At 46.8% G+C, this 26863-nt stretch overlaps 1 protein-coding gene across 1 annotated transcript in view; it reads left to right on the top strand.

Moving 5' to 3' along the window:
- The window catches only part of LOC144138012 (sodium/calcium exchanger 3-like), a 74802-nt gene extending 48566 nt beyond the window's left edge, over nt 1-26236 (top strand). The window contains exons 5-13 of the mRNA XM_077670048.1: nt 7969-8193; nt 10777-10944; nt 14645-14707; nt 15785-15957; nt 17087-17325; nt 18095-18433; nt 18879-19057; nt 20602-20931; nt 21744-26236. Coding sequence (XP_077526174.1) covers nt 7969-8193; nt 10777-10944; nt 14645-14707; nt 15785-15957; nt 17087-17325; nt 18095-18433; nt 18879-19057; nt 20602-20931; nt 21744-21974 — 1947 coding nt within the window. The 3' untranslated portion in view covers nt 21975-26236. The remainder of the gene's footprint in view (nt 1-7968; nt 8194-10776; nt 10945-14644; nt 14708-15784; nt 15958-17086; nt 17326-18094; nt 18434-18878; nt 19058-20601; nt 20932-21743) is intronic.
- Nucleotides 26237-26863: the final 627 nt, after the last annotated feature.

Here is a 26863-nt window from a genome sequence, read left to right as displayed (position 1 = left end):
TCAACAGAAATAGCCGAAACCGATTTAAAAGGGGAAAACCAGCAAACACGTACAAGAAGCAGCAGCTGAAACTGACCAAAAGGCAGCGAAAATGCCCGAAATCTCTTTTATAATGCACTAAGATTTCATAAATAGATTATATGCGTGATAACAAATGTTAATATACAAATATGACAATCCCCCTTGAAAATGAAAAAAAAAGCGGTAACGGGATTCGAACCGGGGTTAGTATGTTTGCTTCGCAGAAGCGGAACTACTACACTACGAGACCAAGCTGTCCGAGCAATTAAATTGAGGGCCACATGCACGTGGACACAGCTTCAAACATGCGCCATGCGTCACTTGGCTGTGCTGACTAGGAAACGCCTATACGGCTGCCCCTGTAGAAATAACTCTGAGTTCGTATAATAATTTATCCCGGGTCTCAAGCCCCGAGACGCGTGTGCCCAGTGTGTTAGAACCGCGCTAACACAGCTCGGTTCCAACGGCGCCACAACGGTTAGTCTAGTTCGTGCAGCGTGACAGGCGTGCGTGACTCGCGCGCGAAACAGGTGCAACCTTGCTTCGTATTTGACAGACCTGGCCGCCTAGATGAACCCCACGAGTGCCTCTTTCTCGCGTCACACGAGAAGAATCCGAGAGGAATAGGAGAGAGGACGTGTATTTCAGCTTATATTAAATTAAAAAAAAAAGAAAAGAAAGAAAAAGGAAACTGGGTGGACTATTTTCATTTCGGAAAGTCTCGGGCTACCGGTACTGCAGGTTGGTAGGCTAAAGTTACCTTAAAATAACCAAAACACCCGTATTCCCCAAAATAATGCGGAATTGATTCAAGCAAACGTGATGCAGAGAAAAAAAGTCATAATCTTTTGAACACACGTTAAAATCACTGAGACTCGAACCCACGCCGTTAGCGTGAAAACCCGCGACTCTACCCATATGCCACGGAAGCCGTATAGCGGAGCCGTGTTATCAGATTTCGAAGAGGACGAACGAGCGTTCTCGGCTAACCAGTAGAGGGCGGTTGTGTGGTTTCGCCTATGGTTGCGTGTGGCTGCGGTTTTTGTGCCTGCCCTAAGCAGCGCTAGTAGAGTATAAAACATAGGTATATTAGTCCTTTTTGGTAGGAAGACATGTCATCACCCCGCTACAAAGGGGAAACCAATAGCAATCGTCATCATCATTATCATCATCATCTAAGCGGTCAGGTTTGTCAAACACACACCCCGGTCACGGCGATGTGCAATTCGGCGAAATCTGCAATGTGAAGTGTGGCGAGTCTGCCTGTCCAACTAATTCACGCAAAAAAAAATAATAATAGAAAGGAGAGCGTAAAAAGGGGCGGAAACACGATGTTGCTCAAAATAACTGCTCGACAAGGCCTAATAATTTTGCTTTCAAAGCAGGTAATTTAGTACTCATCCTTGGTACTTGCACAATCATCATCATTGCGAACATCAGCAGCGGTATGGTTATTTCTTCATCGTTTCACCACTATCATCATAATAGTATTTTTTTTTCATTTCATTTCATATTATTAGGTAATTTTGCGCATTACGAATATGCAACAGAATGTTGGGCCAATAGCCGAAGCTAGTTGAGGCCCAGATAAAGATAGACAGCAGGGAAAACAAACTTAATTAACAATTCAGCGAAACAAGTGCAATACTTAGTGTACGCAGAGTGTGTAAATACAGGACGCAAAGGCACTCATAAGCCGCGAGAGAAGAAAATAAACACCAATATCAATCAATACAGTGAAAATAAAATGTACACTTTTACACATTTGAATCACACTCGAGGTTGATTGTTTAAAAACAGTATCTTTACAGTACTCTTTTTTTTTCTTTCAAATAAATACATTAAGCGTCTATCTAGACACAGATACACAGCTACATGTACAGACCTAAGAGCCACAAAACAGAGCACACAGCAACAGAAACCTCGATGCATTTCGGCAGGAATGTCCCGGAATGGGTATTGACGGCGATGTAATACCACTAAACTTTGGTATCGTTGCTGGTACAACTAAATAGTAGTTACGTAAATGGTGAATATCATTATAATCATCATTATTACAACGACCATAGATTTCATCGTCTCTGTACGAAGACGGACGTGGGTAAACCCACTTCGCTCGTGTGGGATGGTAGTTGGCCGTACCATGCGAAATATTTGATTTCCCAGGAAATATTTCATTTCGCTTAACCTGATATGCTAAATATTGCTATAACAGCATCGTTTTGTTGTTATTTGAGCCTGTCTGAAGCCTCTGTGACGTAGGGCTAGTTAAATGTCCTTGCAGCAAAACGCCTTCCCTCAGGCCGTCACGTGATCACAGGAATACGGTATACGAAACTTTCACAAAAGGCGTTTGGAAAAGCACGTGCGCAATTCCACCCCATTTTTTATGGCCCTAGCCAACTGTGTTTTCTTACGTTAAAAAGTGATTCCTTGAAATATTCGTTAAACTGACTACCGGCATTTGACTACACCCTACGAGGGTATGCATGTTTGATCAATCTGTTTACGCAATGCCCTGTTCCACACCACACTCCCGCATATTTTTCTATCCGTCTCTCTGTAGTACTAGTAGTAGTATTAGTGAAAAAAAATGGCGCAGCTTCCACAAGTGATGCAAGGCTGGAGATACAGCAGAGCTGACGGCCCAACTCCCTTCGTCGGAGACTCGGCTGTTCCGCCTCACATAAGTTGTCCATGACTGACAGGCCCTGATCGGTTCGTCCGCGGGCTTTCACATCTCTCTCAAAGTGGACCGCGTCCAAGCCCCGCGGCCAAGTCCAAAGCCAACACCCGCGCTACGTACTCAAAGGAAACGTACTGCGTCCGGAATGCGATGATAGCTCAATCGGATAGACGCCGGTTTCATAACGGGAGGAACCACTGATCTCCACTTAGTTGCTGGATGGCGCTTCGCCGCTGTCGCGGCCGGGCGCGCGCACGGCCACCGGAAGTTCAACGGCTCTTCCCGGAAGTCGGGCGTCTGCTACGCTTCTCAACCGCTGATAAGCGACCCCATTGGCGCATTTTGGCATTTTTTTCTCACTTTATTGCATTTTGGCGATACACATCGCGTTCAGATCGCAACTTATGCTATACCGAAACATGCGACGTTAATATGAAGCAGAATTTCTTTGCGAAGGAGAAGGAAAATGTCACTTGGGTCTTGGTTTGAGAGGAGACGACGCAGCTGGAACGGGATTTATGCTAGCGAGTGGACTTTATGACTCGTGTATGACTCGTGTGAAGATGCACGTCTTACAATAAATTAACAGCCGTGAAATTTATCCGAAAATCAACTAGCTGAGCGAGTTCGATATCAACACGGAGGAAGCTGCCTGAAACAGAAGAACCGATTTGAGGTTTTGCTACGTGACGACAAAAAATTGGCCGCGTATCTGCTCCTTTCGTTGCAAATCACGTCAAAAGACAATAGTCTTTATCGGCTTTCGCGAAGTAAATGCCTCCCTTCGCTTTACCGCTCACCTCTCATGTTGTTCCTCTTGCGTCGCGCTCCTCCCAAGGTAAAGACGCCAAATGTTTCCTTAAATCATTTTAAATTTCCCGCGTTCTACTGCTCCAAACCGGGTGTCTCGATGCGAACGCTGCCGTACGGCGAAGACGCGCGGTAATCGAGGCACCCTACTTCAACGTTTATAGAACCGCGTTTCCCTACTCCACGTGCGTTGCAAGCAGAACGTGGAAACTATCTAGTGGAACCTTGCGTAACTGTTGCCGGTTGATTTCTTAAAATGGCGCCAGAAGCTATAGTTGCGCGGGCGACAGCAGGTGACGGCGGAGTGAATTCTTTTTTTGCAGTTGAAGAATTTAATTTCGCAAAAGTCAAGCATGTTTGAATTTTTATAAAGGAACATTGCAATTATCACTTCTGTATTGATTTGTTGTCTCATATTTGCGTAATGTCTTGTACTTCTTCGACAATGTTGACAAGTATCAACATTACACCGGACCAAGACGGGTAGATTTAGCTGTGACTATATAAGACTATTGCGCAAGCATTGTTTTGCTTTGGCCGGGTGGCTGAATCGAGTCACAGACAGACAGGCGGACAGACAGACAGCAGACAGACATACAGACAGACCAAAATTTCTGGGTTTAAGTAGCCCAAGAAAGACTATCGTCTTTAAAAACAACCTGAAAATGACTGAGCGCAGCTTTCTCCTGTTTTACCTTTGAAGGTCAGTGCATCGGAATCCTTTACAGTATGAATTCAAGCATATGTGTGTAAACAAAGTAAATTCATTTAAAACGCGCTTTCTCTCATTGCCTGACACAAGGTATCGCCCACGTTAAGTTTTTCTCTGGAAGCAAAATTTCTTGCTTATGAAGACATTTATTGCTAGTTTTGAGGGACACACACGCGGTGCCTAATGCAAACTGGCATTGCCTATCCAGATTTAGATTCGCCTAGTGGTTACGGCTTAAATTCGGCATTTCAGTGAAACCTTCAGAGAAAGTATAAAGGAGACCGCACGGAACTTTTTCATTCGGATTGAGAGGCCTGCAATTGTACGAAAAAATCAACAATTACTCACAACGTTTGTGCACATGTCCTTGTTGCTGACAACGCATGCCCGGAGATGGTTGGCAATAGTGCATGCACGTTAATTCTTAATTATGCTTCCCGCCTCGCCATTGAAAAAAAAACAGGCACACATGTACAAAGATGAATTTCGCGTGTTTATTGTACTGGAAGCATCTAAGAACTGCGATAGACAAGGCCGTGTCAATGCATTTTATAGTAGTTGAAACTTCAAAAAGAACTGCAGTTTCTTGCAAATGTTGAGTTCATAGAATTTCATGCAGCACTTTGCCACCCAACGCCGGTATAAACCCGGCTTAGAGCGAGGGAATCTGCGTAACAAGAGCCACAGCTTAAAAACTCCCACCTCCCCTCACGCGAACCCCTGTGTAGATGCGACGCATAGGGGGTTCACGTTGCAGCGTTGAACAGCGGAGGAACGGCGCTGGAACGATGGAGCGGAGCGGCACAGGCACCGCGTTTTATAGCTCGCATAACGGTGAGGGGACGCGCCGGCGCCAGTGCGTCGGCCGCGGCTATGACGCAACACAATCCACTTTAATCCAATCCAAATCCAATCCAATCCAATCCAATCCAAGCCAATCCATTCGAATCCAATCCAATGCCCCTCGCAAGAGAGTGTTCGCTATCGGAGAGGAGAGGGGGTGAGCGGCGGAGAGCGCAGCTCACGCGGCGAGGAGAATGGGGGAGGGGCGGACGCCGACAACAACGCCGACGATGCCGGATGCAGGGACAAGGCGAGTGAATGAGATGCAGTCGCATCTAAAAACGACAATGATATGACATTTGCGTTTCGCTGCGTATCACACACGTCGTACGCAATATTGTAATACCTACAAGTGGAACGTCTTCCCAGACGACTTCTCTGGTCTGCTTATGCAGTTGACCGCGCAACAAGCAGGCATTTTAGGCGGAATGCGCGCGAAACCAGCCCATACGTACCATGCGCTATGCTGGAACGGCGGTTATTTGCTCGACTTCCGGGACGAGCGCTCGAACTTCTGGCGGCCGCGCGTCGGAGAGCTCGCAGCGCCATCCAGCAACTCTAGTGGAAATCAGTGGGAGGGACCAATCTTCGATTGGGGCCACGGGGAGCGTTTTCTTTTTCTTTCCTACTGGCTGCACACGTTATTGTTCCCGGCCGCTGCAAACCCCTTACCCTCGCGCCTTTGTGGTGGCCCAGTGGTTAGGCTGCCGGTTTCATGGCATAGGGAGGCCCCAAATTCGACTACCGAGACCTCCCTTACCGCATTTTTAAAGACGACAGTCTTTCTTGGGCTACTTAAACCCAGAAATTTTGGTCTGTCTGTATGTCTGTCTGTCTGTCTGTAACTCGATTCAGCCACCCGGCCAAAGTAAAATTGATATTGCGCAATAGTATTATATACTCACAGCCAAATGTAAACTTCTAAGCCCGGTTTATATGTTCATACTTGCTAACTTTGTTGAACAAGAACAAGCCATTACGCAAATATAAGACAGGAAATTAGTACACAAGAAATATTTACAGTGTTCCTTTATTAAAAAAATCATGGATACTGGGGTTTTGGATAACAAATGATATTCTACATCTACTGCAGAAAACCGCCGCCTCCTGGCGTTATATGAACACGCGGCAAGAGCAACGAAAGTTTCCACTAGCTAGGTTCCACGTTCTGCTTGGAACGCACGTGCAGCACGGCCACGCGGTTCTATAAACCTTGTAGTCGGCCGCCTCCGTTCACGCGCGTCTCCGCCGTACTGCAGCGCTGGCATCGAGGAACCCGGCCTGTAGCAGTGGAACGCGGTAAATTCAAAGCGCCTTGCGCAAACCTTTAGTGTGTTTACCTTGGGATGAGCGCGACGGTACAGGAACAGCATGAGAGGTGAGCGGGAAATCAAAGGGGGGCATTTCCTTGGCAAATGTCTACAAAGACTATCGTCTTTTGGCGACATTTGCAACGAAAGGAGCAGATACGCGGCCAATGTTTTTTTCTTGAGGCGGACATTCCTAACACCGGTTCGTGGGAGCCTTTCCTCCTCACCACTTTCCGTCACACTTCGAGGATTTTTTTTTTTGTGCAACGGACGGATATTTCCCAGCCTAAACAGCTCCGCTATTAAAAATGTTCTATTGAGACGGTGGAAGGGGACAGGTTCCCCATTTTAGGATTTATATTTTGAATGGGCAGCCTTCACTTTAGAAAAAGGGTGAGGAAAGAACCTGCTTTGCAGTCGTCGCAGTAAGGATTCTTCGGTTCGATTGTGGGGTTTAACGCGCCGAAGCTACACTGGGTCTATGAGGTGCACCGTAGTGGAGGGCTGTGGGTTAATTTTGACCACCTGGGCAAATGTTTAACTAGCGCCAAAATCTCGAAACTCGGGCCTTTTCGTTTTTCGCCTGCATTAGAAAAACGGCGAACCCGCCGGATGGAACCCGCGTCGCTGGGCTCAACAGCACGACACCATATCCACTGGGGGGTGGCGGACCACCGTGGCGGGTGGAGTAGGGATTCCTCTTCTTTTGAGAGTACCGTATTTACTCGCATAATTATCGCACTCGCGTAATGATCGTGCTCCTGAAGTTTCTCGTCAAAGTTCGGTTTTTTTTTTATTTCCCGCGCAATGAATGCACCCTGAACTTGTCGCAGCAGTATGTCGTATGTGTGCCAAGTCTAGCTGGTGATGGTCGCGCGTACCTCTGCTTCCTTCCATTTCAAAGCTGACATGGCTACGTTATTGCGGAAGACTTGCCGATATTATAGCGATATCGGCAAGAATGCGTTCAATATTGATGAGAAAGAAACTCTGACTAGGTACACTTAATGTACTCGCGAGACTATGATCTAGCCACCATAACGAGACAAAGAAAAAAAAAACGCGCTGAGGTTGCTGAATCGGCACCCATGTCTGTTTTGATGTCCTGCACTGTGACAGTGGCAGCCACTTATTGGTCGAACTGTTCTCACCTCGCAGAAACCTGGTTTCGGCGTGTCGGGTAATTTATGAAAACACCGCATTTTGCATCAATTTACAGAGCGGGTGGCGGTGGTGTCCGTAGTTTTTATTATGTTTTTATTATGTTTATTGTGTTTGGTATTTGGACCCACAACTTGCTTGCGTTTTCTGTGCTCAAAAAGCTTTCGCGAAAACTTTTCCCCGCGTAATAAACGCACCCCTAAATTTGAATGAATTTTTTTGAAGAAGTGCGATCATTACGCGAGTAGATACGTTATATGGTGAGGAGCAGCGAAGCGTTGTCTGTTGTACTAGTATTATTGAGTAATATTACGGAAGCTCCATACTAATTTGGTGGCGGGGCAAGAGTAGGTGACATTGACTCGCCGATTATCAGTGCGTTTTATTAGGCCCTGTTCACGCCAACAAATTCAACCCCGACGCAGGTGTTCCTGGCGTACGCCGCGGACACGGGCATCTTCTGGCCGGGGGCAAGGAAGCGCAGCGCCGAGAAGCAGCTCGAGCTGCAGACCACGACGGACTACTCCAAGGGGGCCAACAACGCCGTCGCTCCCGCCGGCGGCCCTGGAACACCGGGCTCCCCGGCGGCGCGCAGAGAGTTCTTCCCCGACGGCCAGCTCAACCGGGACAACCTGCTCGACTTCATACGGGTCAGGCTCTGAACGAAGAGTACTGTGCACGAGTGCGTAATGTCTGTACGCGAGAGAGAGAGAGAGAGAGAGAGAGAGAGAGAGAGAGAGAGAGAGAGAGAGAGAGAGAGAGAGAGAGAGAGAGAGATAGTCTTTAATGATACTGGTTAGGTTAGCCTGGCCAAGGGGCCTATCTTGCTACACCAGATGAATGAAAAAATTAAATCGATGAAGAGATGATGATAATGACTGTGATGAAGATGATGCGCTCGTTAATAGAGTCCTGTTTAAAGAGTCTGATAAAGTCCTGTGCTTCGCAGGAAAGACAATAGAGCTTTTGTCACTCGAGATGCTCGTTTAGAGTTCGACCAAGGGCCTAACACGAACTTAGTCCTCTAGAAAGCTGAAGACCCAAGGACACTAAAGGGACGTTCTAGCTGCTCTATACAGCGTACACTCACATATTACGTGGTTCAAGTCCTCGCGCACGTCACAGGGGGAAGCGGCCTGTTTCATCTTGAATCGAAAATAACTTGTGTAAGCGCCATTTAGCCGCACGTGGTGAAGAACCGACATCCCCGCAATGTCAGTTGGTTGGTTGCTGGGACCTTCAATCATGGTGGATACCCACGCGGAAGATTGGCCAAGAAGCTGCCTGTAGTGATTAGGCTGTGACCCGGTTTATTTTAGAGAGAAAAAAAAAGAGTAAAGTAAGAGAAAAGGTTGAGAGCAGAGAAAAAATCGTTGGATATAACAGAATTGTCAGAAAAAAAAATTACGAATATATAGCTGTATAGCAGGGCATCCGGCCTGTCGCCGCAACAAACCAGTGAAAGGCGATCAAAACATCTCTGCGGCAAACTCCTACGACGGAAGCACCCAGGGAAAGAACGACGGTGGGAGATAACGGGATATTAAGCCGATTAGACGTGTATTCAAGGTGCGTGCGTCGCATCGAGGAAAAGCTGCGGCAACTTAAAAGAAAGTGTTCAGTATGCCCCGACGTTTACCGCAAACATCACCACCAATCTCGTCATTGCCGTCATCATCATCATCGTACTCATCATAATCGTCGTCGTCGTCATCGTCATCATCGTCACCCCGGAGCATGCTTATAGTAAACGGGTAAATTAATTAGGATGATAAATACGTGTGGTCCAGTAATTATTATCATAATATGTACAATAATCCCTCTTATCCCTCTTCAGTTTGAAGTCCTAAAATTCGCTGAAAATTTCGAGATGAGCGAAATTTCGAGTTAAATTGAGACAAATACATGGCGGCTATGGGAGGCACGGCGAAAAAAAGTTTCAACTTAACCGATATTTCGAGATATCCGATATATCAGAGTTCAAGTTAATGAGGGATTACTATATTTTGTAGTCGCTGTAGCCATCATCATGATAATGATGATGACCTAAATTTGTGGTGTGCAGATGGAGTGCAAATTTCTTTTCATAATCATCATCAACAGCAGCATCATCATCATCATATTAACTTCACTGCAGGACAAAGGCCTATTTCATTGACCTCCAAGCACTCCTGTCCTGGTTCGGAAAAAAACATTTTCCCTGATGCTGGAGGGCTACACTATTGATTGGACATGTTTTTTTAAGGAAAAAGATTTTCTGAGGTATACTGATCAATACACCAGAACCCACGTGATGACCGCTTTTCTGCTTATTATATCTTTCCCCGCTACTTTCCAGTTTGCTACCAATTATTGTAATTACGGCTGATGGTTCCTGCGGAGATGGAAGATTCCAGTAACTGCCTAGTCTAACTGGGCGCCACTGGCCATTCACGCGAACAGGCTTATATATCATTTGACTGTAGGAGCTATATGTTATACTAAACCCACATAACAGAAAAGTTCAGGGGAGAGGAAACTAATTTCCTTATAAGTGATGCTTTGCTCAAACGGTACGATATGCTTTCAATACACTCGAATGGGGACAGATTGTGAGATGGAGAAAGGACTCCAGACCTGCACCACAAAAGTATGTTTTCAGTAAAGCGACGCTTCAAGTAAAGTGCCTTTTTTACAACGAGACGAGGGTTTTACACCCAAAGCTATGGGCCGCCGATATGGTGCGTAATTTCAATGCCTTCCCACCGAAAGTTAGCGCGTATGCGGATGTTTACGATCGTGTGAGGAACCATACAAAATGTTCCATGTACCATATTTCAACAAGCTTGGACAAATATTTCTGTCATCAGTTTCCTGAACAAAGGCTGTTTGGGGCTGTTTTTTTTATTTGCTTTAACCGCGCTCGTCAGCGCCCGCCTTAAGTTCTCTGCCATAGAAAACGCTAAGCCTTACTTTTTGTCAAACAGTGTTAGACCTACCCTCTGCTCAGAAAGCGTTAGGCCTAACCGATTCTTAAAAAGCTTTAGGACTAACGTCTTCTCAGAAGGTGTTAAGCCTCAGCTCTTCCAACAAAGCATTAGGCCTAAACTTTTAGCAACGAGTATTCGGCCTAACCTTTTCTCAAAGCACATGAGGCCTAATGTCTTCTCAACCTCTTCTCACAGAGCATTAAGCCTAAGCTGTTGCCAGAGAGTGTTATGTCTAACCTCTTTTTCTTTCCCACGCGCGAGCAGGAGATCCGCAAGCACCCGGGGCTGACGGACGAGGACGCGGCGAGCCTGGCGGCGGCCAAGCTGGCCGAGCAGCAGCACCACACGCGCATGTGGTACCGGGTGGGCGCCATCCGGGACCTGACCGGAGGCAGGCGCACCAGGCCCAGCATCAACGAGAAGTTGCAGCACGTGAGTGCTGTGTCTGCGTAGGGATGGGCCGCTTGTCACCCAGGCCGCTTGGCGCAGGAAGGGGGCGCTGCGTTAGGATTCAGCACAAGCAGCAGAAGTCGCCAAGCAGAAAAATTACACTGCATTCTAATCAGCCAACTAAATTTAAGCGGGCAAATAGGGAAATATTAGAAGGAACAGCAAGAAAAAGAAACAACTCAGAGTGAGAAATGTGCAGAGCAAGGGGGAATGTTTGTGCCGGTACATTCTTTCTGGCATAAATTAACGTACCTCTAAAAATACAGGTTGGGCCCCATCTCGTGGAGGAAGGAAGAACGGAGCTGTGGTGGGGTCCCCAGATCTACCGATGGAGGTCTGGGGTCTCCGATGATTGAGGCCTGTGCCTCGAAGGTGTCAAGTGCTCGCTCATTCTAGTGAAAGGAACATCCCTAATGGGAGTTTCGCATCAGCATCTCCCGCTGCAGCTGTGCAGAAGGGGAAATTCTCAGTTAACGGTGCATGGCAACGTGGGAGGGAATATCAAAAGTACCATTCCCCTCTGTGAAGATGGATTATCAGGGTAATCCACCTTTTGTGGATTATTGGTTGGTCCACGGAGAAAAAAAGTATGAGAGGAGGTGACTCCGCTGGGCTGGGACAGCGCAGGCGGGCGGCGCGTTAATGTCACTGTCTGGCGAGGAGGAAGTGCTGCTTGCGGAGCAGCACAGCAGATGGCACGTCAAACGCGTTGTCATAGTTTGCAGGTTCTTCTGCGGACGGGAGGCACGAAAATCGTAATATCAAAGAATGTATTGTTAAAATTGCAAGCGGCCTGCAAAGGGTGCACCCTTGCACACAGGTTCTTGCGGGGAAGCAACCTGTAGTACTAAAAAGTACGTTATGCTTCAGGTTGTTCGTTTTTGGGTTTTGTATTTTAACACGAAAGTGTTTTATGCCGCGATACACCAAGATTTCACTGACGTCATATCCGTCACGGCATTTGAGCCAGTACACCTTTGCCGAAGCGAGCCGCCAGCAGGACGTCGCTCGCCAAGCACACCCACAAGACAGCCGCCGACGCGCAAATCATGCTCAGCTGCAGATTTCGCTGCACATTTCGCTTTCGTGTTTTATCTTTCCCATGACAGAGGAATCAACCACAGTTTTTTTTGGTATTATACGCCACCTTATATCAAAATATGAAGCGCTGGAAGCGAACATGTGGCCGAAGGGAGAGGTTGTACCAAAGTGAGGAGGATGCGGATTTTGTCGTGCTGCAAACTAAAAAAAAAACAAAAGATTTACTGCATAGCAGCTCCGCTATAAAAAGTAACACTATGGGTACGACTACAGCCATTAGATCAGCTAAGTTTCAGAGTATCGGCACTCTTCTCTCTAATTGTTGTATACTGCTGGCAGGGGCCATTGGTCGAACCGCGTCATGTGACATTTGTTTACCCGGAAGACCCATGGGCGCTGACAATTTGGTTCCTCTGTGTTTCCGCATGCGCGCTCTTCGATAAGTCGTGATTTTCGGAGCGCAGTGTGCCTGCATGATATGTTGAGAGTGAGTTTTTAAGCCACCAGACAGGGTAGTGATGCCGTGTTGCTCTGTCCTGGGCTGTTTCAACCAGGCTGGAAGGTGGAAAACGCCTGCTTCGCTTCCCGCTGGAAAACAACGACAGTGGTCTAGCGTAACCTACAGCCGCTAGAAAAGCGTAGCTTAATTAGTGGCTCTAGGGTAACCTAGAGCCACTAAATAAGCTACCCTAGCGTAACCAAGCCTGACACTATCGCCTCGGCGTGCTGTCTCTAAATCTTTGAAAAGTAAACACAGCTGTCATGGTCGCCAAGCGGCGTCCGGACCAATGCCGCCCGTCAGTGTCAGCTGCAATAGGGCGCGTAAAGCTGGCCACCCTGACGACAAGCACCAAAATGGCTTCCACCGTGCGTCAGTGTCGTTACTCTTAAGCGTAGCTTATTTAGTGGTTCTAGGCACGACGATGCCGCGAATATACAGCAAATGTCACTTCTTATTCCTGAAGGACTGAATAAGTTTTTCAATTCCAGAATCCCGTAGGAACTGTAAAATTCTTGTCCTTCAAGACGATTCGGCACTGACGTCCCAGGTTTCAAGGGAGTGGCGTAGTTCCAGCCTGCCCACACGTCGTACTCAAGCCAGGCACCCAGCTGCTGTTGCTCGGGCAGCGTCTAGCGAAGGACAGCTGTGCTGCAGCTTGTTAAAGCAGCCCGCTTCGTTTAAGGCATGCTTACGTCGTATTATTGCTTGCTTACAGCACATGCCCTGTTCCGGTTTGTGATATTCATGGGGTTAACGCTGGTAGAAACTCACCTTTAAAGTCAAAACTCGAGTAGTAAGCAGAAGAATGATACCCCAGTTAAAAAAATTATTCCGGCTTCACTGTCTTAACGTGGCGATCGCCGATGTTAACAGCGAAGCTACCTGGTATTTGTTAATCGCAATGCTAAGCTTCATATAACTTCGTAAAGCCAGCAAGTTGACTCCCGTTAGCGCCAATTCATTATTGCCGTGTTCCACGGCTCACGCTATCTACTCCAACATTTTGTTACTTTTGAAGTTTTGAACCCTGCTACCAGGGGGCGCCACGAGCCCTTTTTTTTTTTCAGGATCTATATTTTACTTGCTATCGGAAAATTCAAACAGATACGTATTTTTAAAGAAAAGAACAACACATTGGTCACTTCTGTATTGATCTGTAGCCTCAAATACACTTATGCCTTCTTTTTGCTCAGGACTGTTGACAAGTATAAGCATTGCCACCAGATTTAGTAGTTTAGGAAAGCTTTGACTATATAAGGGTCTCCTTCAAGCATTCTCTAACCTTGCTGCACGTGTGCTTGGCGCTTCCTCTCCTCCTCGCTAGGCTGTGCCCTCTCCACATCACTGCGACCACGGTAGCACATGTCGTCCCGTAAAAACCCCAACCAAAAACAATTTCGCTGTTAAAAAACGTTTCCTCAAAAAGTACTCTTCCTTCGGGAATTCTTTTTTCAGCAAGTCGAATCTTTGGAATGGGGATACATAAATGGCGTTTAACTTGCTCTGTTTTCGTCCTGCGTACGCTGCGCATATCGCTTTCTATCGCATAAGAAATCGATGCGGCATGTCTGGAAAATGTTCTCGTCGATACGCGTCGTTCTATAACAACACGACCGATGGCACAAAACGAAAATAAAGTGGAGAGAGCCCGCCGAGATAACTGCGTGGAGACAATGGGACATCAGTCAATGCGCATCCCCTGTTGCTCCTTGCTACCCTTCCCAATTTACTAGACCTCCGGCGAGCTTCCGGCTTGGCCTGCGTCAACATACGATTTGCAGAGTGACCTGGTGACACGTCTAGGGTACCTGGATGCACACTCTCCCGAACGGAGGAGCGGAGGGCGCGTGCATCAAGGCACCCTGGGTACGTCCGCCGGCGCGCGCCCAACCGCCGATGAGTGGCCGAACTGGACGTCCCTGTTTCCCCCATTAGAAAACGTATAATACGACGGGCGATAGGCTGCCTTGCTTGGGGCAACTTGAGGTACAGACGACTGCAGTGGCGTTAGAGCACGTGTTCATATAACTCACCGCCGTCCGTCAGTGTAGGGACGACATACTCACGCATTCCTAATGTACCCGGATGGTGTTCAATTCATTTTTTTACAATAGCACTGTCTCGATTGAATTATCGCAGAAATTGGACCAAGAAGTCCGTGAGATGTTCGCACTGGCCGCCCAGGACGAAGCTGACGCAAAGGTGAGCACAGTCATTGAAGTACTCAATACATAGCAGAGAGTTCGACACTTGCGCAGATTTCGGTGCTGGCTTAAATGTGAATTACCTCATACCCTTAAATTGTTTTTTGTCTGGCTTTCGCTTGAAACTTTTGTCTCCACCAGTCTTATACGACTGTTCAGCAAAGCACAAACGTCTTTAGTGACATGGATAGCACAAGAAAATATGCATGCGCACAGGAAGAGGGTCTCGGTAAGCCATCTCATCTGATTGATTGTTGATGGCATCCCCTTTCTGCCGGGGCGATGTGTATCTTCTTACGTACTTCGTGTCTCAATACTACCTTCCTTAAATTCTGTTTCGCAGGCATAAATGGCTTGTCTGCGATGGCCGCTGCGCGCACTTTCACATGGAAACCTACCTGTAGTGTGCCGAAGAGTAAAAGCATTTCTTGCTATTAGCATGGTTCTTTCAGTGGAGCAGTAATCCATAGCTTCGACAAAGGACATAATCATTATGCTATACGATTGAGTAAAAAATAAACAATGACTTATGGTCTAACGCTTTACCAAAAACTGACGTACACGCAACTTCCCATTGATTTTAAACACAAAATCAAATCTCCTGTGCCACATTCCCAAATTCAGGAGTTCCAGCTTGTGTCTGTATTCTTATAACGCTTGTGAGAGAACAGTGTTGTTGATAGGAAGCATTCTTAGAAGTTCAACACTTCTGGTCGTCGAGTATGAACACATGCACATAAAAACGAATCTACTCGCACGAATAAGTCTTCTCTTGGAGGCAGGCGTCCATCACGATCATCATCATGATCATCACCAGCCTGTTTGTTTCTTGTGCAGAACAAGGTACTCTTTCATTGTCCTGCAGCCGTTCCTCTCTTGCGCAATTTATTTTCTCTTGCCGTAGTTTATTTTCTGCATCCGACCTTTCTGATTTTATTTTGATCCCTCCATCGTGTAAATGAATATTCATTATATTCTGTGGTTAAAAGAAGTTTAATGAAACAGCCACAAAAAAACCATCCTGCGGAGATCGTTCTATACCGATGCCTTGGTGCACTTTTTCTCCGCCTTCCAGCCGGCAGACGAAGTAGAACAGGGCAAGCTACTGAAGCCCGTGCCGGAACCCGAGAACAAGAACGTGGCCACGATCGAGTTCAACGCCAGCTCGTGCGCGGTCCTGGAGAAGGCCGGCAAGGTGGACGTGGTTATTCGCAGGAAGGGGAAGCTCGACTGCCCCGCCACCTGCAGGTGGGTGCGGTCGTTAGCTTGTCCTTAAAGGGGACCTGCAACGCTTTCTGTCAACTTTTTTTTCAAAACTTAAATGATTTCCGATCAAGCGGACTCGGTATTTAGATTAGCTGGTCAAAAGGTACTCCAAGTCAAATATCCTACTTGCTACATCCATTAAATAATTTAGAAGCGTGCCCCACCACCTGAAGGTGGGTGCTGTCGCTAGCTTGTCCTTAAAGGGGCCCTGCAACACTTCTCGCCAAGTTGTTTTCAAAACTAAGATGATTCCAGGACAAGCGGACCCAGTATTTAGATTTGGTGGTCAAAAGGTACTGTGTGTCGTATACTCGACTTCCCTACACCCATGAAATTACTTGGAAGCTTGCTCATAAGACTTTCTTTGCTTATCTTGGTTCGGACATTGTTTGAGTGTTTGAATGATCATTCGAGCACTATTGTAGCTGTTAGCCGGCTTCCTTTCAGTTAAGGCTGAAAGTTGGGCTAGTTGGTGTTACCTTGGAACCATTTTATCAGCGAAAAACGGACAGGGACCTAGAAAGAAATAGACGGGACAATTCCTTTCAGTTGCAGCGATGGGCGGACGAATTCAATAGCAACTTTCTAGACAACTGCAACAAAAGCAATGCGAACGCTGTAAAACGTATTTTCTATCTGGAAGACGTACCTTAGGGCGCTTTCTGATGTCTCGAAATAATTTTCGGCCTTTGGAACGTTGGTTCAAAGATCAAATGAGTTCGGATCGGCACAATTGGATACAGACACTATTTATAAAACAGTCACTTATTCTCTTAAAAGTGGAATAGCACGGGTGCTGTGAATTCTGTGTCCGCATTGTTGCCTAGCTACGACTCCCAGGACCGAACCGTCAGTGAAAAGAGACGAATTCACGGCGCCCATGGAGAACTCTTTCGGTAGCAGCTTATATTCTTTTGCCTGTGTAGATCATCACCCGGTTCATAATCACCCATTCCCCCACTTGGACCACGGGTCCTCATGTTTAGTTCTGCTGCTACTAATGCTCGCGCTGCGCGTCAGTGAAGGCTACTGAGCCTGTCCCTTCGCTGTGTCCCTCCTTGAGCATCTCTGAGGCTCTGTCACACCGTTCCCGTCTCAACTGCCATCGCAGAGTGGAGACGATCGACGGCACTGCGCTGGCGGGCGAGGACTACATGGAGCTTCGCCAGATGGTCATGTTCCAGGCGGGCGAGACGCAGCGACGCGTCACAGTGCAGATCGTGGACGACAACCAGTGGGAGCCCGAGGAGACCTTCTTCCTGCGCCTGTCGCTGCCCGCCGGAGGGGACGGAGCCGAGGTCGCCCTGGGCCGGAAGTCCGTCATGGAGATCACCATCATAGACGACGACCGTGAGTGGTCCTGTTCGTGGGTGCTCACGCTGGTGTCTGTAAGAAATCACTGACGAATCTGTAATTGAATGTGAAGACTTGATTTTTCCGATACGATTCAAATATCAACTTTTGTTATAACGAAGTCTCCAGGACAAGAGACTGGCGTTGTTATAAGCAGCACCTCGCTGAAAGCGGTGATTCGATTTCCCCGCACTGCACTTGGTCCGTAGAAAACTTTGAATACAGAGAGATTTCTAAATAAGCGGAAGCCTGAATGCCAGAAGGGAACCAAAGCACAGCAGCCATGTATAAAATATGGACATATGGTTACCACAGTTAATACGTGATTGATTAAGGCTATTGATAGTAGTGATTAATGAGGTAAGATGAAGGTGTATTAATTGGAAGTACATGAATTACAGTAAATTGAGCTGGACGTAAGATGAATTACGTCTAACGTAAGGATAAAGATAAAGGGGCAATTTGGTGGTGTGAGACGGCTTCGATATAGCACTAAAATGGTAAAAGTTGGACGCTAAAACAACGTGGCTTCTGTGTGTAGACGAATACACGTGTATATAAAAGGTACCCTGCACAATAGTATAATCGGAAGTAGAAACGCCCCGTCGGCAGTGGGCGGAAATAAGGATCGCCAGGCTTTCACCGTCAAAGGGCGTAAGCAAACTTAGGTACACCGGGAAATTTTTCATAACTTCCACGCGCCATTCCTCCGTCAATAAATTGCTCCTTCCTACTTCATTTTTAATGCTTTACCGCCGCCGTGCAGAGCCCGGCATCTTCGAGTTCCGCCGTCGTGGCCTGCTGGTCAAGGAGAGCGTGGGCATGGCCCAGGTGGCCGTGATTCGGACCAAGGGGGCCGACGGCATGGCGTACGTGCACTGGCGCACCCGCAGCCAGACAGCGAAGGAGGGCGAAGACTTTGTCGGCGGCGAGGGCAAATTGGTGTTCGAGCACGGCGAGACGCTCAAGAACATCGACATCCCCATAATAGATGACTTCGTGTCCGAGAAGGACGAGCACTTCGAGATTGAGCTCTTCGACGCCTCGCCTGGATCAGGCCTGGGTCATCTCACCAAGACCACCATTACCATCACCAGTGACGAAGGTATGGGACATACACATAAATATTTTTCCTGTGTGTGTGGGAATGCATGTGTGTTCATGTCCACGTGACTGACAGATGCTCCACAAAAAAATAAAGGTAGCCCACTCTGGAACTGTGCCTGTCTTTCCCATGCAGCTAAAACTGATTAATTTTCTCCGAGAACTGGTATATCCATTACTTTCACTAGCATTGGTATGGCCCTTGGGTAGGGTATCTCTCCGTATTTCGCAGTGTATGTAGATTACCAGGAGCCTTCTAGGCTTCTTTCGTTCTCCGGCCATCGCCAAGAGCCCTAGTTCGCCGCTGTAGGTACCTTCACGTCTCAGGGTGGCTGGCATTCAATAGAACGCGTGGAAGTGGCTTACCCTTTTTTGGTGCAGTTGTTTCCTTTTGCCGTACAAACAATTCCTTCACCCTTGATAGACTGTACACGTCTGGCGTGCAGAGTTCAACACCATCGTGAATCGGCTAATGCTGATGACCAACACCAACGTGGACAAGCTGCGGCTGCACTCGGCCAACTGGGCTGAGCAGATCAAGGACGCCATGAACGTCAATGGCGGGGATATCGAAAACGCCGAAAACGTCGACTACGTTATGCACTTCATCACCTTTGGCTGGAAGGTGAGCGGGCAGTGCGTACGGCTCGCAGTCAGAGGTACTCTGGCGTTTAAAGACGCCTGATGGGCATCATCTTCAGTGGTGCATCACGCCATAATAATGATCAGTACGAGGAGCGGAGGCCACCCGAGTGAACTGCATGGCTTTCTTACACCCCTGCTACACGAGCGTTTCAAAGGCCTTCGAGTCGAATTTCATTTGACTCAAATGACACCTTTGAGCTGCTACACGATGTTTTTCAAAGGCATTTGGTCAAAATGGCATTTGAGTCAAAGGAGCACGACATCTGACTTTTAAGAGTCTCAAAGACCTTTGAAACACGAACGGTCGTACCCTTGGGCTCAGTTTCTGCAAGCCGTGATAACAAAAACAATTATTTACGAGTAAAACATCGTGTTCGAAGTGCAACATCTTCATATTTTTTCACTTGTTTTCGTTTTCTGTCACTCGCTCAACGATTACGATGTGACTTGGTGCTCTCAACACCGGCGGTTCTAAAAAAGACAAAAAGAAACTGGCTGCCTTGTGCATATTGTGTGCGCGCTTGTAGATCATTATCAATTTCATCACTAATAATTGCTTTTTTGCCCATTTTAACTCTAAAATTAAATTATCGCCAAGAACAAAATCTGGCAGCAGTGGCGACACCAAAACATGGCGGGCGAATGCGGAAACTTTCAACTGCCTTTGCGTATGGTCTGTAGATCGACAGAACTCCTTCCAGTTCGAATGACATTTGAAATTTCGAAGGCCATTCGGCTGAAATGTCCTTCCAAATGATCGTGTAGCACGGGTATCAGCTTACTTCGTACTTCACGCTCCTGATTACAACCCTGTTTCCTTAATCATACGTGAGATGAATCGGAACAGCGAAATGGCCTCGTAAAACCTGGTGTGTGATCATAAAAAAGGAGTCTGCGGAGCACGTCCTTAATGCTCAGATGCTTGATACTCTTGTTGAAGTTGGTTTCGGATCTGTACACATATTATAGGGACGGAATCAATGCCTCTGTGGTAAAATAAAAAACAGGAGTATCTGCAGAATATACGTTCATGTTATTTACAACCGCTTTTGGCGCTTCATTAAAGACCTAGCCAACCTAAAAGGTTACAAGCACAGAAATAGGTGAGAAGAGGGCAGATAATATTGAAGGACAGAAACTTGCGTGGTTTGTTCGCGTGTCGGCTGCAACATCAGTCTTTTCAAGCCAACAAATATAAAATTAAAAATTACCAGGAAGTCTGTTTGGTCAGGAAAATCTGTGACAGCTACAAAACGCAAACTGACTACAAAACATTAGCAAAGCAAGCAGGTCACTTGTGTGCATTTGTAAACTTCTGTGGTCGGTGTCTCTCTTAGTATTTTTCAACAATGGAGGTCTTGTGTGGTCAAGAAATCTTTCATCGAATGTAGACTCCGAATGGTCATAAAGTCCTTCGAGGATTCCCTTAAAACACTCGTTTACTTCGCATGCATGGTGCTTGGGAGTTCAACCTGCTGCCAGCTAATAGACACTTCTATTGGAATGGCTTTCGGCCCACTGCAGGTAATCTTTTCTCTGGTTCCGCCTGTGGGCTTCCTGGGTGGCTGGCTGACGTTCTTCGTGTCCCTCGGCGCCATCGGCTTGCTCACGGCCATCATCGGCGACATGGCCGGCATCTTCGGCTGCCTGGTGGGACTGAAGGACACCGTGACAGCCATCACGTTCGTCGCTTTGGGAACTTCGCTCCCAGACCTGTTTGCCTCCAAGGGGGCTGCGCGGTCGGAGAAGTACGCCGATAACGCCATCGGAAACGTGACCGGAAGCAACTCAGTCAACGTATTCCTCGGGCTCGGACTTCCGTGGGTTATGGCGGCCATCTACTGGCACTCCAAGGTCAGTGGGGTTCAAGATTCGCAATTATTGTCGGTGCAGTGTCGACGGAAGGACAAAACGAACTGTCAATGCATGCTTCATGCGTATCCAGAAAGAAATCTTGAAATTCTGTAGCGCGTGGAGAAAATACTCAGGAGAGACTCGTATAGTATCCTCAAGGCTTTGCAGAAAGTACTGAGGAAGTTGCGTCATTTTATAGATATCCACGGACAGTGTTGCCCATTTTTCATAGCGAAGGCGGCTCGATATGGCTGAATGTCATTGCAAAGTTTTTACGGTGTGCAGACTGAACTTTGGGTACGAACAAAATTTGCGGCGGAGAAGACTTGTACGGCTGATTTGCAACAGATTTCAAAACGTCAGTGGGTTTCTTCTGCGTTCGTGCACGCCAACGTGTGTTATCAGCCTCTCTTTGAACGGAAGTTGCGACCCAGAAGGCGGTGCACAGCAGAGGAGAATGGGAAATGGTAGGGAGCCCAGGGAACATCTCGGAATAGCGGTAGCGGCTTCACAGAACGTTACGTCAGGGCCTCTATTTACCTTTTCTTTCCTCCATGCGGTAGCGTATCGACCTCAAGCAGTGCTTTATACTCTGTGACAGTAGTCCGTACTCTAAGGTAATGCAAAGATACAGCTCTTAGCGTGAGAGCATTCGTGAGCCTAATGCAGCTAAGATGCAGAGACGCGCTTCTTGTACAATGCGTATAGGGATACGGCAGTGACTTATGTGGTGTGAGCTTTTCTGCGTTGAACCCTAACATGCATGCTTTTTGGCTGGAATCGGTCTTTGAACCGTGTATCACGTGACGCAGGGTCAGCCTTTCAAGGTTCCATCCGGCTCCCTGGTGTTCAGCGTCAGCATCTACTGTGCCGTCTCCATCACGTGCATAGCGCTGCTCATGCTGCGGCGAAAGCTGCCCTTCTTCGGCAAGGCGGAGCTCGGGGGTCCGCGCGGTGCCGCCATCGGCAGTGCCGTTTTCATGCTGCTCCTCTGGGTCCTATACATCGTCCTGTCGTCGCTCAAGGCGTACAAACACATTTGAGAAGGCAACTTCGCACGCCCTGCTTCCAAAGAGTCTTGGACTCAATCAAGCACAACTGCTGATGTTCTCTTCACGTGTTTTCCTTTGGCAGCGTGGTCAGTGTTGCGGACTTGTGGTTTGTACGCTGTGTCGCCTTGCTACTTCTGGTTGAGTGATATGCAGCTGACGCAGATCTCCTAACCACGGTGTGAATGATTAAGTAATACCCGCGCTGGAAGCTGGTTGATGGGTCATTGGCATCATAGCGGTCGGAACTTTCTAACCTTGCATGTTCCGCACTGGTGCCAAAAATCCTTCATTTCATGGTTGCAGCTCAAAAGTAAGACTCTACATGAGAGTGTAGGCAGCATTTAAGTATTTGCGCTGCTCGTAGAACGAAAGCTGAACATTCGGAAGCGGGACGTGGAGAGGAGGTACTAGAGGGTGTAGCAATGACGAATTATTGTTCATCGCCTCATGCCTACACCCCTGTTCCAGGAACTGTTCACTCGGGGCACATTAGCTCCATTTGGTTTAGCACAGCTGTTGGATGTCTGGTAGCGAATTTACTGGCCTTTGCGTGTATGGAGTAGCTATGTTCAGGTGCAACTGTACTCCTGTTATATGGGCCTCTGCTTCATAGCCTACCGCTCCTTTTGGGTATTCCCCACTTCCAGCTCGGAGCTCCGAAACTATTCTACAGTGTATCAAATTGCCGCCTCTGTGTGCTTCTGATATACCCAACATACCTATATGTGCCTACACGTTTGCTAGAAACGTAAACGTGTTTACTAGACGTAAGCATAAATGTTAAACTGCTTCCGTCTAAGAGAATGTTCAGTGGCGCAACATTGTTGTACTCAACCTAAAAAAAGCTGCCACCGCTTTGGTGCCAATCATAAGGCCGTCCTCATTCCCGCGGTTTTTAAATGCGGCAGTCTTTGTTTCGTGTGGATGAAGTTTTAAGGCATGTCGAAACGGTTCAGGGTACTTGACCACCTTTCAAAGCGACCTCATCTTGTAAATATGTTTTGCCACATTATGTCGCCACTCACTTTCTTTCGGCCATTAAATAATAGGTTGACCATTTTTACAGTCACAAACAAGCCTCGCACATGCACAGACAGGGACAAATGAAACGGCAACAAATATAAGAAGTGGGATACACAAAACCGAGTTAATCACATCAAATCACCTATTTTTTATGCCTTATTGTACGTTGACAAAATGGGCTTTTCAAATATATTTAAAAACAGTTCTTTCTGTAATACATTACTGTAATTGTGAAATGTTGTAATTTGACTTACGTGGAAATAAATAATGCAATTAATATCGCGGCTTATATTATCGCGCCCATTATTTATTGATCTATGGATGTGCAAACAAATTTGAAAATATAAGAAACACAAAGAAAGTACATGGCGAACTTTATTCATTAAATAATTCGGTGTTACATTTACAACACAGGAACATGACAGCTGAAGTAGCATAGTTGTTTATCCGTTCGGTCACTGCAGCAACGCAGACGGCCACTTGCTTCGTATTACTTCGCAGCGCTAATAATATTTTTAACACGCCACTTATGCAAACCCCCTCAATTTCACATGCCTGTTCCCTTTCGTATTACTAACTAATGTACATAAAATTTAACTTACTTGATCCTTTATATTCTCACGAACGCGACACCGTCAGCCGTGCATACTTAATGTGTGTTGTGCTGTCGATATCCTACACGTGTGCTACTCACGTGTCGCCAAGACTTGAGCCGACGAGATCAAAAATGTGATTTGCTATCTTGACTGTGTTAGCTTGTAATGTATGTATCATCGTGATAAGAGCGAGTGTCAGAACAGCGTACGATACCTCTTCGTGCGAAAAGGACGTTTCCTATTCGCCTCTAGGGACTGGCCCCAACTTCCTAAGTGTTAAAACGTGGTCTTTTGTAACGGTTTGTCTTCGCATACATGTTTACAGAACTCCCTAGCACTGATTTTTGAGTGGGGTGGGGGTGTGCGCGAAGCTATTCGTCCATGTACGTGTAAGTGTCTGTTATTTTGAGCGTGCTATAGGAGTATGCTAGCACAATTCTCACTGAGCTATGATCCAGTGATTCTGATGGTGATTTTTACGAGGCACGTTTTTTAACGAGGCGCGTACGAGCCTATTGTGATTTTGGTGTACGCAGTATGCTTCCAGCTTGCACATGGCACCAATATTAAGTTTTTTGTACAGTGCAAATTCTAACATTCTTCTGTGCAAGAAGTCGTTATCTGCACTCTCGTTGTTTTCTGAAACGCATTTCTTAAAGCCCGCGTGAACACGGGTCGGATTGCACAAAATGTTCGCAAATATACCTTTTCAGCTTGTTCCTTCAAGGAGCCGCCATTTTGTCACTGGGCTGAGCTCACCCCCTGTTCAATTGGCGCACTCAAAAGGATGACTTAACGGCGAGTGCGCAGAGCAGCCAGGAACATGCCAAGATGTTATCAAGACTAAAATATTAGAAGGTCTACACCATGCGGATACGCGTCTGTTTCATTGCATAAGTAATTCGCTTCTGGCTACAGGCCGCCCCATCAATGGTGTCGGCTATTCATCTGTGTCACTGCGCATGCACTTTACATAACTCAATTGTGCTTGCGCCGGTGTATTAAAACGTTGCAGCTCCACCTGTCTATTGAGCCAACTGGAGTGATTCCGCGGGAAGAGCCCTTTCAGCAATCTGGTCTTCGGAAAAAGGCGTAACGGGCAGGTGGGGCTGTTAAATTGTGGTTTTTTGCAGTGAGCGCACAAACCGGTAATAAGATGACATCTCCAAAGAAAGAAAATTTCAAAGAAAACGTGGCTAGCCCCCAAGAAAAATTACAAGTGCGAAGAATTTTGTACGTGTTGCGGTTCGAACGGTCGAATCCCCTTTTGTGCACGCACTAAGTGCAATTCCTGTGCTAAATATTATTTACATTTATGAAGAGTACAGACAAATGTATATTTACAGCCCTGTGTACTTTGTATTTCGATGTAAATAAGCAAATTGAAGCGTTTAGCGTAAAGGCTTCCATCTCTCGTTTCGTCTATTTTTGTGACTGTGTTAATGGTGAATGTTACCAGGCGTGTGACTGAAGTGAGTTTGGTTTTACAACCGCGTCTTTTTCATTTAAAAAAAGGGTACTTGCGACGTGCGAAATGAATTGCTTGTAACCATATCTTCGATGTACAGGGGGGGGGTTAAAAAAATGAGAACAACGGAGTGTACAGCCTCCGACGCATGCTGCACCACCTGCCTGCAAAGTGAGCAAGCTGCGCGCATGCGCACTTCTTTGAGGGCGTTTGAGAGTGTGGCCTACATTTATGGGAAATGCATGATCGAGAAGCGACACCCGTCGTTAATTTTGAGGAATCTTTTCACCCTGCGTTGTCACTGAGCAGGATGATCGTTGAAAGGCATCATGCTGGCTGCAATCAGCCTGCTGTGCGCTTGGCTGCTGAGTGTAGTAGATAACAGGATGCTCAGTGGCGCCATAGTGTTAAAAAAGACGCCTCAAAATCAATGACCGGCGTCGCTTCTTTATCAAGCACTTCCCCTAATAGTACGCCACACTCTGAAACGCTGTGAAAAAACTACGGATGCGCGCAGTTTACTGACAGTCCAGCCAGGCGGTGCGGCATGCGTCGCGGGGTGTGTGCTCCATTGTTCCTATTTCTTTTAGTCCCCCCTGTACGCAAGTGTGTAACCGTTCAACTTAGTTTAAGCGTACCGGTCACTCCCTCCAACCGCGATCTTATCGAATGCCTGAAACTGCTTTGTCAATCGAATGTAGCTATATAAGCTGCTTGTAAATCACAATAGCATCTGTCATATATCAGCCATGGTCTCGTTGCACTCCTGTGAGCTGACGGGGTTTAATTCACTCCAAGAAAGGTTTCAAATGTGCGACACTTGGGGTTTAAAATCTTCTCGCTTTTTACACCTTTTTGCTGGGTACTAAACAGGCCTTACAGACGCCTGTGGTATAAAAGCTTTATCTTCGTCGGGGCCCACTTTATCAGAAGCGTTTCTGAGTGATGGGCTGTGAGGCATTGCGTACTATATAGATTATTTTTTTTCACAGCTGTGGGGGTATAGTTAGTTACGAAGAAGAACTCGCGTCTCGCCCCACGCATACGTCTTTATAGCTTCCATCGGAAAGCATCTCGTCCTACCGCATGCAATGTGTTCCTGCTTGAAACAATTTTGCTCTTGTGCTTTTGCCTACATTTCACAATAAAGAATTTCTTGTGGAGCACTCAAGGTGTGTTAATGTCCAAAAACAGCTGCTCAATTTTTGGTTCCTTTTATTACGTCGCTGAAAGAACTCAGTGAACAAAGAACCTTATCTTGATCATTTAAAGAGCACACGAGGGCCGGAGTCCGGCAGGAAAGCGGTCTCCAAATAGGGCTTGACAATGCTGCGGTCCCGTATTGTCACCAGCGCAAAAAAGAGTAAAACATCCAGTTCTCAGCAGTACATAAGCACAAAAAAATGAACACTTGTATACAAACTACAGCTGGCTACAGCGGAGCACCTGGTGTGCAGCTTCCCTGCCCTTCGAAGCCTACACTGTGAATGGCTTACGTTGTTGAGTGTGTATATCACTTTGCATAACTAACATCCTTAGAGCCTAGCAGAAAAAACAAAAGAAAACACCCTTAGGGGTGTTTTCTTGCTAGAGCACAACTGCGCTCTAGCAGAAACACAAAAACACCCTTTCAGAGGGTGTTTTATTGTCAATTACACCCATTTGAAGGGCTTCTTCTTTGCATTTCTATAGGGTTTAATGGTGTTTGTTATAAACCAAAATGGTGTAAATCAAATTACAGTGTGCGCCTTCAGCACATGGCTCCTGCGGCCCGCGCCTCGGATGTGCGTAAA

The sequence above is a fragment of the Haemaphysalis longicornis genome, unplaced genomic scaffold (genome assembly GCF_048455015.1).
Source record: "Haemaphysalis longicornis isolate Haplotype H1 unplaced genomic scaffold, Haemaphysalis longicornis Haplotype H1 scaffold_5, whole genome shotgun sequence".
NCBI classification, from domain to species: Eukaryota; Metazoa; Arthropoda; class Arachnida; order Ixodida; family Ixodidae; genus Haemaphysalis; species Haemaphysalis longicornis.
Note: the sequence above shows the minus strand (reverse complement) of the source record. Positions and strands in the feature narration are given on the sequence as shown.